We start from the raw sequence: 13,199 nt of genomic DNA, 5'->3' as shown, positions 1-13,199 counted from the left end.
TAAGCAAGTGGGTAAGTGGAACTGAGTCCACAAAAAGTTCAGTCATGATCTTATTGAATGGTGGAGCAGAATCAAGGGTCCAGATGGCCTACTCCTGCTCCTAGTTCTTATGCTTTTTATGGGGCCAAAAAAATCCCATCTTTAAATATTTAGCACAAAATAGGACAGCAACCTACTGAGTTGTTAGCTTGTTAATACTTTAACAATTAATTTTTGAAACACCAAGTATATAGTGCATTTAAGCATGAAAAGTACCAAATTTATTTCATAAAGAGCATTTTAATGGTGTTTAATAAGATTTCAGCAAATACTTCAAATTATTAATACACTAGAAATTAGAGATGGTTATGTTTATTGAAGTCTAATTTGTGAAGTCAGAAAATCAGCACAATTAACATACATTTGAGCTTGTGACAATACATTGAAAGGCAATAAATATTGTACAACCTCCACTAGTCTTCACTTGTAGTTTTAACCACTACAGAGAACAAAAAAAATGACTATGAATGAACAAACTAATCTTTCAACTTTGCACTTGATGGGCCAGTGAACAAAATTTTTCATAATAAGGCACAATTTGACAATCTCATTTGAGTGCAAAAATATTCCTGTGTTAGGGTTGAAGAACCTTCTTAGAATAGAACAGAATCTATAGAATCCCTACAGTGCAGAAGGCCATTCCGCCCATTGAGCTTGCACAGACAACAATCCCACCCAGCTCCTATCCCTGTACTCCCATGTATTTACCCTACTAATACTCCTGACATCCCTGACACTAGATTCAATTTAGCATGGCCAATCAATCTAACCCACACATTTTTGGACTGTGGGGAGAAACCAGTGCACCTGGAGGAAACCCATGCAGACACAGGGAGAATGTGCAAACTCCACACAGACTTTCACCCAAGCTAGGAATTGAACCCGGCTCCCTGGTGCTATGAGGCAGCAGTGCTAACGACTGTGCCACCATGCCACCCCCCAGTGGTGGCACGGTTCTTGGCACAGAGCATAGAAGTTTGGGGGGTGGAGGAGTGGGGGTGGCATGGTTAACCAGAAAAACATAAGATGTAAACATTTTAAAAATTTCTCCACTGAAACCCACCAATTATTGGAAAATATCTTCCCTAGGATTGATCCCCCCATCAGAGGGAATGGATACATCTCCAGAACTGGAAAATTTTGTTCCCTGCTTGGAAAAGCCATCCCTATTAGGAGGAGGCCTTATCTATTCCTCCCACCTCATGAAGCATAATTTGGTAGCAATTCATGTTTGCGTTGGTTGAAAGAAATAGAAAAGTGATTCCCCAGTGCTAACGTCTCTCATTTTGATGTGTAAAAATCAAAAACTTAAAAGGTAGCATTCCTAATAAGCACTGATGACATGAAAGTCCACATCCCATATTCTATTTTCTCATTAGAGGTTTACAGGCCAGACCCGATCCAAATGTTTGGAAAAATTGTTACAGACTGTCTATGAAACAGATGAATTAAGTGAAAAGATAAAAAATGTAGAAGCTTCAAAACACATTCAGCATGCTGCCACAATGAACAAGGTAAGAAGAATAAACTTCAATGTCATGGAGCTAGCTCACCGGAAGCTTTCCATCCTCAGAAACTAATCACTGAACCCAGGTGAAAATGCAGTTAGCATACAGTGCCAATCGTGTCAGCTGGAATTGGCAGTCCTGCTGTTTACACATTTCAATCATATTAGTCATTCAGAGATTATAAGTAGCATCCCAGATCAAAAATTCAATACAACATAATAAATGTTTATTGAATTAACAATACATTGGAGAGAGAAAATTCAGGTGCAGAAAGCATCTGAGAAAATAAAGACAACTGACGGCAAGATCGCAATAGTTGCACTGGAACTTGCTAGTTGATTCATTTCTCCAACTTTTCTAATGCTGTTATTGATTCCTTTCCTTATTGTTACACCCTGATATTCATACTTTGGATAACAGCAGCATGGTGGCACAGTGGTTAGCACTGCTGTCTCACAGTACCAGGGACCAGGATTTAATTCCGGCCTCGGGTCACTGTCTGTGTGGAATTTGCACATTCTCCTCGTGTCTGTGTGGGTTTCCACTGGGTACTCTGATTTCTTCCCGCAGTCTAAAGATTTGCAGGTTGAATTGATGGCCATGCCAAATTGTCCCTTAGTGTCAGCAAGGTCAATACATGGGGTTACGAGGATAGGGCCTGGGTGGGATTATTGTCAGTGCAAGTTTGATGGGCCGAATGGCCTCTTTCTGCACTATAGGGATTCTATGAAAAGTTGGCTGTCTTCTTTGATTGCAGACAATGCAGAGCAGAACCTTAACAGCCAAGGTGGGGCAGGTCCAGGGTTTAAAATTCCAAAAAGGGAACCTGACATGACCTTGTCCATTCATATTTTCAGTCCTTTGTCAGTTGTTTTTCTCCTCTGTTTAATCAGTCCTGTAAAGAAAATTACTTGCCTCCTGGATTTCTGACAAAGGGTATTCATCTGAACTGTTAACCTGTTTTTTCACTTCTGGATGCAAATGGCCCTTCTGCATATTTCCAAAATCTTGTTTCTTTACAATGTCCCCAGAATTTAGACTTTGTTTGTAACTTCTCCAATGATAAAGGAAAACTAACAGCACAGTAACACCATGCAGTACCACAGAAAGGAGGATTCGAGATCAAAATAACAACAGGCCTTATTTGGGTTTATTGTCCTTTGAGGAAAAGCTGCCATTCCAGGTCTGTTTTTTTTTAATTATTCTCAGCATGTCGGTAATGCTGGTGAGGCTGCATTTATTGTCCATCCTCTCTAACAATTACTTTGGCTTGGACTCCTACACTTAGAATAATGACAAACACAGAGTAATGTGTCCACTTACACATAATGCTGCCTTAATTTCAAATTACAGAAAACAATAATTACCAACTGCTGAGTATATGTATGTTGGAGCTTGCCTGGGTGCTCCATCCACCGACAACATCTCCTCACACTTCTTCCTTTACTGACCAGGTCACTCCTTCCCTACTACAGCACAGGTCTCCTCCCGCTTTGACTTTCAAGTTCTTGGCTGTATTCCAATTACCATGATGTCAGTATGTCTGCATCTTCACCCATATTTAGCCACTTCAATCAAAAGCTAATTTCAACTCACCTGATTAGGTTTCAATCATTGTATTGTCCATCACAAGCCAAACTCCACTGACCATGACCACCGTTGTCTTAACATTGATTCCTTCAGCCCAGTTTGTTGAAACTTTCAACTTGTTACCCCACTTATGGCTTCATTGGTTATAATATTCCAAAATTCCCTGGATATGGGGAAAGTTCCAGTGGATTGTGAAAATGTAACACCTTATTCAAAAAGGGAGGGAAGCAGACAGTAAGAAACTATGGACAAATTAGTTTAATGACTGTTGTTGTGAAACTGTTAGAATCCATTATTAAGGAAGAAATCGTACAAGACTAACTTTCTAGAGTTCTTTCAAGCCAAGAGGCTAATGGGGACCTTGTAGATGTAGTATATCCGATTTCTGGAAGACATTTGATAGGATGCCACACAGGTTAATACATACCATCACATGGGGTTTGGGGTAATTTATTAGTTTGGAAAAAAGATTGGCTAACAGACAGAAGGTAGAAAGTTGAGATAAATGGTCTTTTTCTAGTTGGTAAGATGTGACTAGTGGGGTGCCATAGAGTTCAGTCCTCGAGCCTCAACTCTTTACAATCTATATTAATGACTTGGATATAGGGATAGAAGGTACTACAGCCAAATGTGCAGGAGAAATTAAAATAGGTGGACTATTGGGAAGACAGTTTATTACTTGAATAGGTCTAAATTCAGAGAATCAGATACTCAGTGAGACCTTGGTATCCTCATGCAACAGTCGCTGAAAGTAAGCACACAGGTACAACAAGCAGTAAAGAAGGCAAAAAGTATGTTGGCCTTCATAGTGAGAGGATTTGGCATAGGGATAGAGATGTTTTGCTGCAATTATATAGGGCATTGGTGAGGTCACACCTGGAGAATTGAGCATTTTGGTATTCTTATCTGAGGAAGGATGTCCTTGCTATAGAGGGTGTACAGCAAAGGTTTACCAGGCTGATTCCTGAGATGGCAGGTCTGTCATGTGAGGAGACACTAAGTCAGTTAGGATTATATTCACTGGAGTTTAGAAGAGTGACAGGGAATCTCATAGAAACTTATAAAATTCTAACAGGGTTAGAATGTTGGGGGAATCCAGAACTAGGGGTCATAGTTTGAGGATAAGGGGCCTTTTAGAACTGAGGTGAGGAGAAATTTCTTCACCCAGAGGATGGTTAATGGGTGGGATTCACTACCACAGAAAGTAGTTGAGGCCAAAATGTTGTCTGATTTCAAGAAGAAATTAGAAATAGCTCTTGGGGCTAAAGGAACCAAGGGATAGGGGGGAAGTGGGGAATCAGGATATTGAATTCGATCATCAGCCATGATCAAAATGAATGGCAGAGCAGGCACGAAGGGCCGAATGGCCTACTCCTGCTTCTAGTTTCTGTGTAATAGTAAGTTGCAATGAGGAAATAAGACATTTGCAAATGGATGTAGATATGTTAGGCCAGAGGGCCAAAATGGGGCAGATGCAGTTCAGAATAGATATTATGAGGTTATCCATTTTTGTCAGAACACAGGACAAAGAAAACTACAGCACAGGAACAGGCCCTCCGGCCCTCCACGCTTGCACTGACCACGCTCCCCAATGGAAAGACAATTTATAATCTAATGGGAGAGAGACTTTGGGGTGCTTCAGAGCAGAGGGATCTGGGCGTCCTTGTGCACGAGTCGCAGAAAATTGTATTCAGGTAATAAAGAAAGCAAATGAAATTTTGACATTTATAATAAAGGAATTGTGTATAAAAGTAAGGAAGTGTTGTTGCAACTATGCAAGGCATTGGTGAGATTACACCTGGAGTACAGTGTACAGTTTTGGTCCCCTTACTTGAAGAAGAATGTGGTGGCATTAGAGGCAATTTAGAGGAGGGTCTCTAGATTGATTCCAGATATCATACAATTCCTACAGTGCCATTTGGCCCATTGAGCTTGCACTGACAACAATCCCACCCAGGCCCTATCCCCATAATCCCAAGTATTTTACCCACTAATCCCCCTAACACTAAAGGGGAATTTAGCATAGTCAATAACCTAATATGCACATCTTTGGACTGTTGGGAGGAAACCCATGCAGACACGAGGAGAACATGAAAACCCCACACAGACAGTCACCCTCGGGCAGAATTGAATCCAGGTCCCTAGCACAGCAAGGGTTGCGATGCTAACCATGTTGCCCAAAATATGAGGGGTTTGTCTTGTGAAGAGAGATTAAACAGTTGAGGACTATATTCTCTAGAGTTTAGAAGAGTGAGAGGATATCTAATTGAGGTATATATGATAAAAGATATTGACAAAGTAGACGTAGAGCAGGTGCTTCCTCTTGTGGGGCAATTGAGAGCAAGAGGTCATAGTTTTAGGATGAGGAGTAGCAGATTTAAAACAGAGATGAGGAGAAACTACTTCTCTCAAAACATCATGAATCTATGGATTTCACTATAACCGAGTGCAGTGGATGTCGAGACATTGAGTAAATTTGAGGAGATGGACAAATTTTTAATTAGTTATGGGTTGAGAGTCTATGGTGAATGAGCAGGAAAGTGGAGTTGAGGCCGAGACAAGATCAGCCATGTTCGTATTGAATGGTGGAGCAGGTTTGAGGGGCTGAACTGTCAACGCCTGCTCCCAGTTTTCATGTTCTTGTGTTCTTCCAACCTGTCTTTTAATTTGGCAATGAACTATGTTTAGATCAGTAAGAGCTGAAATGTCAGCTTTGTAAGCCTGAAATGCTTTGTGGTATTTTCAGATTGTTCCAACAGCGATGGTGGCATTAATGAGAAACTGCTCCATATCAGAAGCAAAAGCCCAACTTGCATCTTGCTCAATTGTACAAGAGGCCATCAGTGAGTTTGATACCCAAAAATGGACAGCAGATCACACAGAAGCAGCTGAATAAGAAATGGATGAATAAAAATTTCTTTCAGAAGGCTTTTGAGTATTGTAGTGACATCTACACATGAAAATCATGATCCCAGCAATTACATAAGGATTATAATCACTACTGATTGTTACCATCCACCATGTCAAAAGAGTGTAGGCCACTCTGATCTCCGTATTATAAGATTCTGATCTCCGTATTATCTGGCCCAGACCCTGGAATGGATCGTGAGATTGATCCCCAGTCACACCTTTGATATTTACCTGATAATGTGGAAAATTGCCCAAGTAAACGCAGTCTACAAAATAATAAGAGAATTCCAACCCAGCCAATTACTGCCTATCAGGCTACTCTTGATCATCAGCAAAGTGATGGAAGGGGTTGTCAACAGCGCTATCAAGCACACTTCCACAGTGATAACCTACTCGCCGATACTCAGTTTGGTTCCGCCACAGTCACTCAACTCCTGACCTCATGACACTCTTGTTCCAAACATGGACAAAAGAGCTGAATGAACTAAAGAAATGAGGTGAGAGTGTCTGCCCTTGATATCAAGGCAGCATGTTGCATCAAGGAGCCCTTGAAGTCAATAGGAATCAAAGGAAAGCTTTCCACTATTTAGAGTCATTTCTAGCACAAAAAATATGCTTGTGATTGTTGGAATTCCATAATTTCAGTCACAGGACACTGCTGCAAGAAATCATCAGATCAATGTCTTGGGTCCAACGATCTTCAGTTGTTTCATCAATGACCTTCACTCCATCATAAGATCAGAAGTGGATGTTCAGTGATGTTTACACAATGTTCAGCATTGTTCACAACTCCTCAGATGTTGAACCATTACCTTCAATTGGGCGATAGGGTTGGGCAATAAATACTAGTCTAGCCAATGATGTCCACATCCTGTGAATAAATAAAATTAAAATCCACTTCCACTATTTTTGCTAAGCTATACCTGGTGAGATCTGATGTAGTTACACCAATGCACCTTTACGTTCCAACTGAGGATAAGAGCTTTAAATGGTTCAACGGCTTCCACATTACTGGCCTTGTTTGGGGTGGATGGAGGTCCACACCAAATAACATCACAAGAATCACTTGGAAATTTCAGTATTCACCTAAATGCACCTAGCAATGTTTGGGGACATTTTGACTGACTCACACCGATAGTACGACAAGAATTTGAGAATTTGGGGCCATTGTTTTCCTTGATTTTACTAATATCATGAATAAATAAATCTGCTGTTAATTTTCAAAGCTTTATCTTCCTTATTCTATTTTTTAGTAGCAAAGTTAAACACTTAGTCATTAGCATATCTGATATCACATGAACGCTTTCATTCTCAATTATTTTTACATTTTTGTTGAATGGTTTAGAATAAACATTTACTGCAGCCTTCAAAACAAATGCATTTAACAGCTAAGATAAGCGGCAGGACTTTCAAATTGCACCCACTGCGAGACCGGAAATTCCTGCCCAAGGTCAACAAATCTTTAAATGCTCCAACAAATTTCCTGTCCCACCCATGATCATTCCCACAATTAAAGTTTGCACTGACAATCCCACTCAAGCCCTATCCCATAAGCTCACATATTTGCTCTGCTAATCCGCCTAACAGTAAGGGACAATTTATCATAGCCAATCAACCTAACCCACACATCTTTGTACTGTGGGAAGAAATCCACGCAGACACGGGGAGAACATGCAAACTTCACACAGACAGTCCAGCCGAGGCCAGAATTGCACCTAGGTTCCAGGCACTATGACACAGTAGTGCTCACCACTGTGCCGAAGTTTGTTTGCTCCCTCCAAGAATACAGGGAAATGGGCTAAAAAGCTAGCTGCAGACCTGATCTGTGAGTACTGGTGCTAGTGTGTGAGTGATAGAAACAAGAAGTGATGGCAGCCAGTCACCCCTGCAAAGACAAGCACAAATAGGATCTTTCTCTCGCTATTGCTGAAGAAAGCTCAGCAGAAGCTAGCACCAAAAGGGAATAGGATAGCATTCCAGCCACCCTACAGAACTCAGTGTTACCAAACTGTGTGCTAAACTGCCTGTCAGCCCTACCAGAATCACCCAACTTAACAGCTGCAAAGTATCGCCATCTACACTCACCAACAAACCAAAGACTGTTTTTTTAACTTTTATCTGGACTTCCATCTTTTCATTTCTAGCCTGTTTTTATTATTTTCCTGTGTTTTATTAACAAATAAACTTACTCTTTCTTTGACTTAAGAGTCTGCTTAAATTGGCTCCGTCATTCATGGGATGTGGGCTTTGCTGGCTCAGCCTGCATTTATTGCCCATTCCTAAATACTCTTATTCAAAGGGTATTTAAGAGTCGACTATGTTGCTGTGGCTCTGGAGTTACATGTAGGCTAGACCAGAACATGCAAACACCACACAGCACCAGTCACCGAGGCCAGAATTGAACCTGACCAAAGAGCAACACTCCTTCCACTGCTACCCTCTGTCTTCTATGACAAGCCAGTTCTGTATCCACTTTGCCAGCTCACCTCTGGTCTCATGTGACTTCACCTTTTGCACCAGTCTGCCATGGCGGACCTTGTCAAAGGACTCACTGACTTACTACATCCCTACCCTCATCAATCATCTTCGTCACTTCCTCAAAAAACACAATCAAGTTAGTGAGACAGACCTCTCCTTCACAAAACTATGTTGCCTCTCGTTAATACATCCACTTACTTCCAAGTGGGAGTACATCTTGTCTCAAAGAATCCTCTCCAATAATTTCCCTACCATATATAAGACTCACCGGCCTGTAATTACCTGGATTATTCATGACCTCACCTGTAGCCAGTGAGGATACAAAGATTTCTCTCAAGGACCCAGCAATTTCCTACCTTGCTCCTCTCAGTATTCTGCGGTGTATCCCATCAGGCCCTAGGGATTGTCTACCTTAATGTTTCTCAAGGACCCCTTTTTGATCTCAACATGACTCAAACTATCTACACACCCTTTCCCAGATTCATCATCAACCAAGTCCTTCTCTTTGGTGAATACTGATGCAATGTACTCATTTAATACCTCATCTATTTCCTCTGCCTCCATGCATAGACTCCCTCCCCTGTCCTTGAGTGGGCCAACCCTCTCTCTGGTTATCCTCTTGCTCTTTATATATGTCTAAGAAGCCTTGGAATTTTCCTTGATCCTGTTGGCTAATGATTTTCTGTGATCCCTTTTAGCCCTCTTTATTCCTTACTTAGTTTCTTTCTACTTTCCTTGTATTTGACACTTCCTTCGTGTGTTCCCAGCCTCCTGGCTTTGACAAATGCCTCCTTTTTCTCTTTGCCCAGGCTCACAATATCTCTTGTCATCCAAGGTTCCCAAAACTTGCCATACTTATCCTTCATCCTTACAGGAATGTGTTGGTCCCTATCAACTTACATTTGAAAGTATCCCATATGCCAGATGTTGATTCACACTCAACCATCTGCCCCCAATCTACACTCTTCACTTCCTGCCTAACATTGTTGTAATTAGCCTTCACCCAATTTAGCACCTTAACTTGAGGACTACACTTATCTTTATCCATCAGTACTGTAAAGCTTACTGAATTGTGGTCACTCTTCCCAAACTGCTCCCCTATTGAAACATTGACAATCTGGCCGGGTTCATTCCCCAATACCAGGTCCAATATGATCCCTTCCCGAGTTGGACTATCTACATACTGTTTCAAGAAGCCTTCCTGGATGCTTCTTACAAACTTTGTCCAATCCATTAAGTGAGTTCCAGTTAATATAGGTTATTAATCTATATTAACACCACAACAACCCTGTTACTTTCACACCTTGCCAAAATTTGCCTACATATCTGGTCATCTATCTCCCGCTGGCTGTTGGGTAACCTATAGTAAACCCCCAACATTGTGACTACATCCTTCCTATTCCTGAACTTTATCCATTTTGCCTCACTATATGAGCCCTCCGAAATGTCCTCCCGCACTATAGCTGTGATGTTCTCCTTAATGAGTAGTGCAACTCCCCCACCCCTTCTACATTCCCCTCTATCCACCTAAAACAACTATAACTTGGAATGTTAACTGCCAATCTTGTCCTTCCCTTAACCAAGCAACATCACCAAGTAATGGCAACATCATAGTTCCAAGTACTCATCCAATCCAAAAACGGATGACACATATCACTAATTGCATTGATTCAAAGAGATGCTTCCACTGATTGGATTGTGAGGTGCTAAAAGGCCTGAAAGTAAGTATTTTCCCAATTAATCCTACGGTTTAAGTGCATACTGCTACATCAGAATTAGGTCTAGTAGTAGCATTTGGTTTAATGTCAATGTGAAAAAAGCGAGGCAGTGATGTTTGGCGTGTGATAATCACGCGTATATACTTTCCAACTGAATAGAAGAGCCAGCCAGTTATTGGGGTAAGCGGTCACTTTAAAAATCCTATTTTAATGGAATTCAGTCTTGAGTTATTTCTAATGGTCTGTTCAAGGTTGGTTGCATCAATGTCAATAGTGTCTGCACTATGTATTATTCACAGCTCAGGAAAACAGCTTGATAGGAATGCATTGTCTAAAAAACTCCCTCTGTGGGAACAAGGAGGAACAAGAAGTTTCACTTTGCAGGGTGTGACTGACAGTGATCTTAATCCTAATTGTTCCAAACTATGGTGAGGAGAAACAAAATCAGAAGATGAAGATCAGGTAAATGAATCAGTAAGAAAACCTATTCGCAGCAGGTCTGTAAGTGAGAAGGGAAGCTTATGGTAGATGTTTGATACTATCACAATGTGTAGAAAATGCCAAATCCAAATGCAAAGGCAGCTTTAAAGCTGTATTTGCTAAAAAGCTACAAATCAGCTACTTGTAAGCATTCAGGCCTATACAGTTATTCCAAAAAGACTAGATCAGGCAATGATAGATTGGGACATCTCACAAGGGCACTGGGATTTTCTTAGTTTTCCTCAACCTTCAAATCAAATTAGTTTTGTGCCACAAATTTTTGGAAATGGACATCTGAAATCTCCACAGCATTTCAGATCCAATGGTTTCCCTTTTTAACCAAGTAACCTGCAGGGCAGAGAGGGAGTGAACAAAGAAGGAAATTGGATTAATTAGATTCAATTTAGATATAGAAATGACAATAGTCATTTGCCCCAGAACCCACGATGGGGCAAATACAAAATTCTAGCCTATATCCATTTCCCAACAACCCTTCACTTTAGGGAAGATTGCCACCTAGATTTCCAACTCTAGTTAAAGGTATTCCCAGAGTTTTGACCGTGTAAATTTCCGATCACCTCTAATCAGATTACAGGATATCTGATCACATGATTTTGATAAACCATTATTGTGTTTATCTTACAAATTTATTGACAATTTATGCTTGTGTTTCTGTGAGAGGTTCCAGAAGAAGGAAGTCGTTATGAGCAGATAAAAGGGGAAAATCAAAGACAGGAAATGGGGAAGCTAAGGGAATCCTAGCTTGGGCCTCAACCCCCAACTCTAAGTCCCATCTCTCCTCATTCTCAAGACCACTTCCTTCCTCCAACCTCCCATCCTCGATCCCCATTCTCAAACTCTGCCTCATCCCTGAGGCCCATTAGCAATCACCACCTCCCCCCCAAAATCTCATTTCCAATCTCCACATTCCTGGAATCTCCATTTCCAGTCTCCACCTCTCCCCTGACCCACATTCCCAGTATCCGGCTCACTCTTGAATCCACATTCCCATCCTCCACCTCTTCCCTGAGCCCAGATTCCCAGTATCCAACTCACTCCTGAATCCATATTCACCTGAATTCCCAGTCCCATTCTCTGCTTTTTCTTAGAATCCCCATTCCCAATCTCGACCTCCCCCTTGAAATCCTCTTTTTAGTCTCTACCTCTTCCCGGAATCTCCATTCCCAGCCTCCACCTCTCCAGAGCTCCAATTCCCAGTCAGCACCTTTGCCCAGAGTTCTCATTCCCAACTTCTACCTATTCCTTGAATCCCTATTCACAAACTCCACCTCTCCCCTGAGACCTCATTACCAGTATTCCTCTTATCTGTCCATCCATTGAGCATCCCTTTGATTTCAGTGCACCCATTAATGTATTGGAAGCAAGATACATGAGCCAGTTCAGAATGAAAGTCGAATGCTGGAGGCGGTGCACTTTGCAGGAACTCCTTCCAGTTTCAAATACATGACACCTCTATTAACAGAATGAATGGAATGTGGTTACAGAGCCAAACCCCGTAGCTGTTGGCAACAACTATGCTGTCTACAAAATCCTGTAATGCAAAAATAGTAGAAACAGGCAGCAAAATCAAACCTTCAAAAAACATTATCCCATTTAAGAATGGAAGTGCTTAAGCAGTGCCCAGAAGGGAAAGAAAAAATAAAGTGCTTTTCACAACCATCATTTCTCAAAGTGCTCTACAGTCAATGAAATAATTTTTTGATGTGGTCACTTTTGGAGGAGAAGATCTTGGGGCACAATGGAGAGCATCTCTACCTCTAAGCTAGAGTTTATAGGTTCAAGTCCCACACCAGAACTTGATGGTTATGGAAGGCATGTTCATAATGTAGCCCAACAGGTTAATTGTCAGCCTGTAAATCCTTTCACAATATCTGATGTAGGAGTTGTCTGGGCAGTCATACTGCATAAAGCAATGGCAAACCACTGCAGTACTTTGCCAAGCATTATCATGGACCAACCAAGGTATGGATATGATCGGTGCAACTTGTGGGCCGAAGGTCCTGTTTGTGCTGTAGTGTTCTATGTTCTATATAACCCAATGGAGGTCCATGGTCAACAATGCCCCCTTAGGGCATGAAAGAGAATGAGTCACTGTTGGAATGTAGGAAACACAACAACCAATTTGTGCTCAGCAAAATCCCATAAACAGCAATGTGATATATTGAAAGTGAAACTGAAACAGCAAGAGATGAGAAAACACAAGGCATTCTTCACTGAAACTCATCTATTGATTCTTAAGAATTCCCTACGCTGTCTTTAATTTAGTTTTGGAAGATGTTTGGATTGCCGGCCAGTGTACTGTACATAATTAATTCACACCAGCATTCGAAAACAAAGATTAAAAAATAAATTAAGGAGGAGTTTTCTTTACAGGAGCAAAGTAGAACAGAATCACAGAAGAAGCATACCAATACTGGCACTCCAGTTAGAGCAGCCACTTCCACCATGTAACTGT

General features: G+C 41.2%; 2 protein-coding genes across 3 annotated transcripts in view; both read left to right on the top strand.

Annotated features, from left to right (window-relative positions):
* Positions 1 to 6,159, top strand: part of gckr (glucokinase (hexokinase 4) regulator) — a 71,812-nt gene extending 65,653 nt beyond the window's left edge. Inside the window, exons 18-19 of the mRNA XM_080192361.1 lie at positions 1,419 to 1,553; positions 5,884 to 6,159. Of these exons, the coding sequence (XP_080048487.1) occupies positions 1,419 to 1,553; positions 5,884 to 6,033 (285 nt within the window). The 3' untranslated portion in view covers positions 6,034 to 6,159. The remainder of the gene's footprint in view (positions 1 to 1,418; positions 1,554 to 5,883) is intronic.
* The window catches only part of LOC145344962 (tyrosine-protein kinase Src42A), a 47,480-nt gene continuing 36,880 nt past the window's right edge, over positions 2,600 to 13,199 (top strand). Inside the window, exons 1-2 of one of the 2 annotated variants that reach the window (XM_080192356.1) lie at positions 2,600 to 2,730; positions 10,543 to 10,705. In XM_080192356.1, the coding sequence (XP_080048482.1) occupies positions 10,695 to 10,705 (11 nt within the window). In that variant the 5' untranslated portion in view covers positions 2,600 to 2,730; positions 10,543 to 10,694. Of the gene's footprint in view, positions 2,731 to 6,523; positions 6,545 to 10,542; positions 10,706 to 13,199 lie in introns of those variants that run through there. The other variant, XM_080192357.1, reaches the window with a different exon arrangement.

This window comes from Carcharhinus amblyrhynchos, chromosome 7 (genome assembly GCF_965287045.1).
Source record: "Carcharhinus amblyrhynchos chromosome 7, sCarAmb.v2.hapA, whole genome shotgun sequence".
Classification (NCBI taxonomy): Eukaryota; Metazoa; Chordata; class Chondrichthyes; order Carcharhiniformes; family Carcharhinidae; genus Carcharhinus; species Carcharhinus amblyrhynchos.
This window is presented reverse-complemented; position numbering and strand designations above follow the sequence as displayed.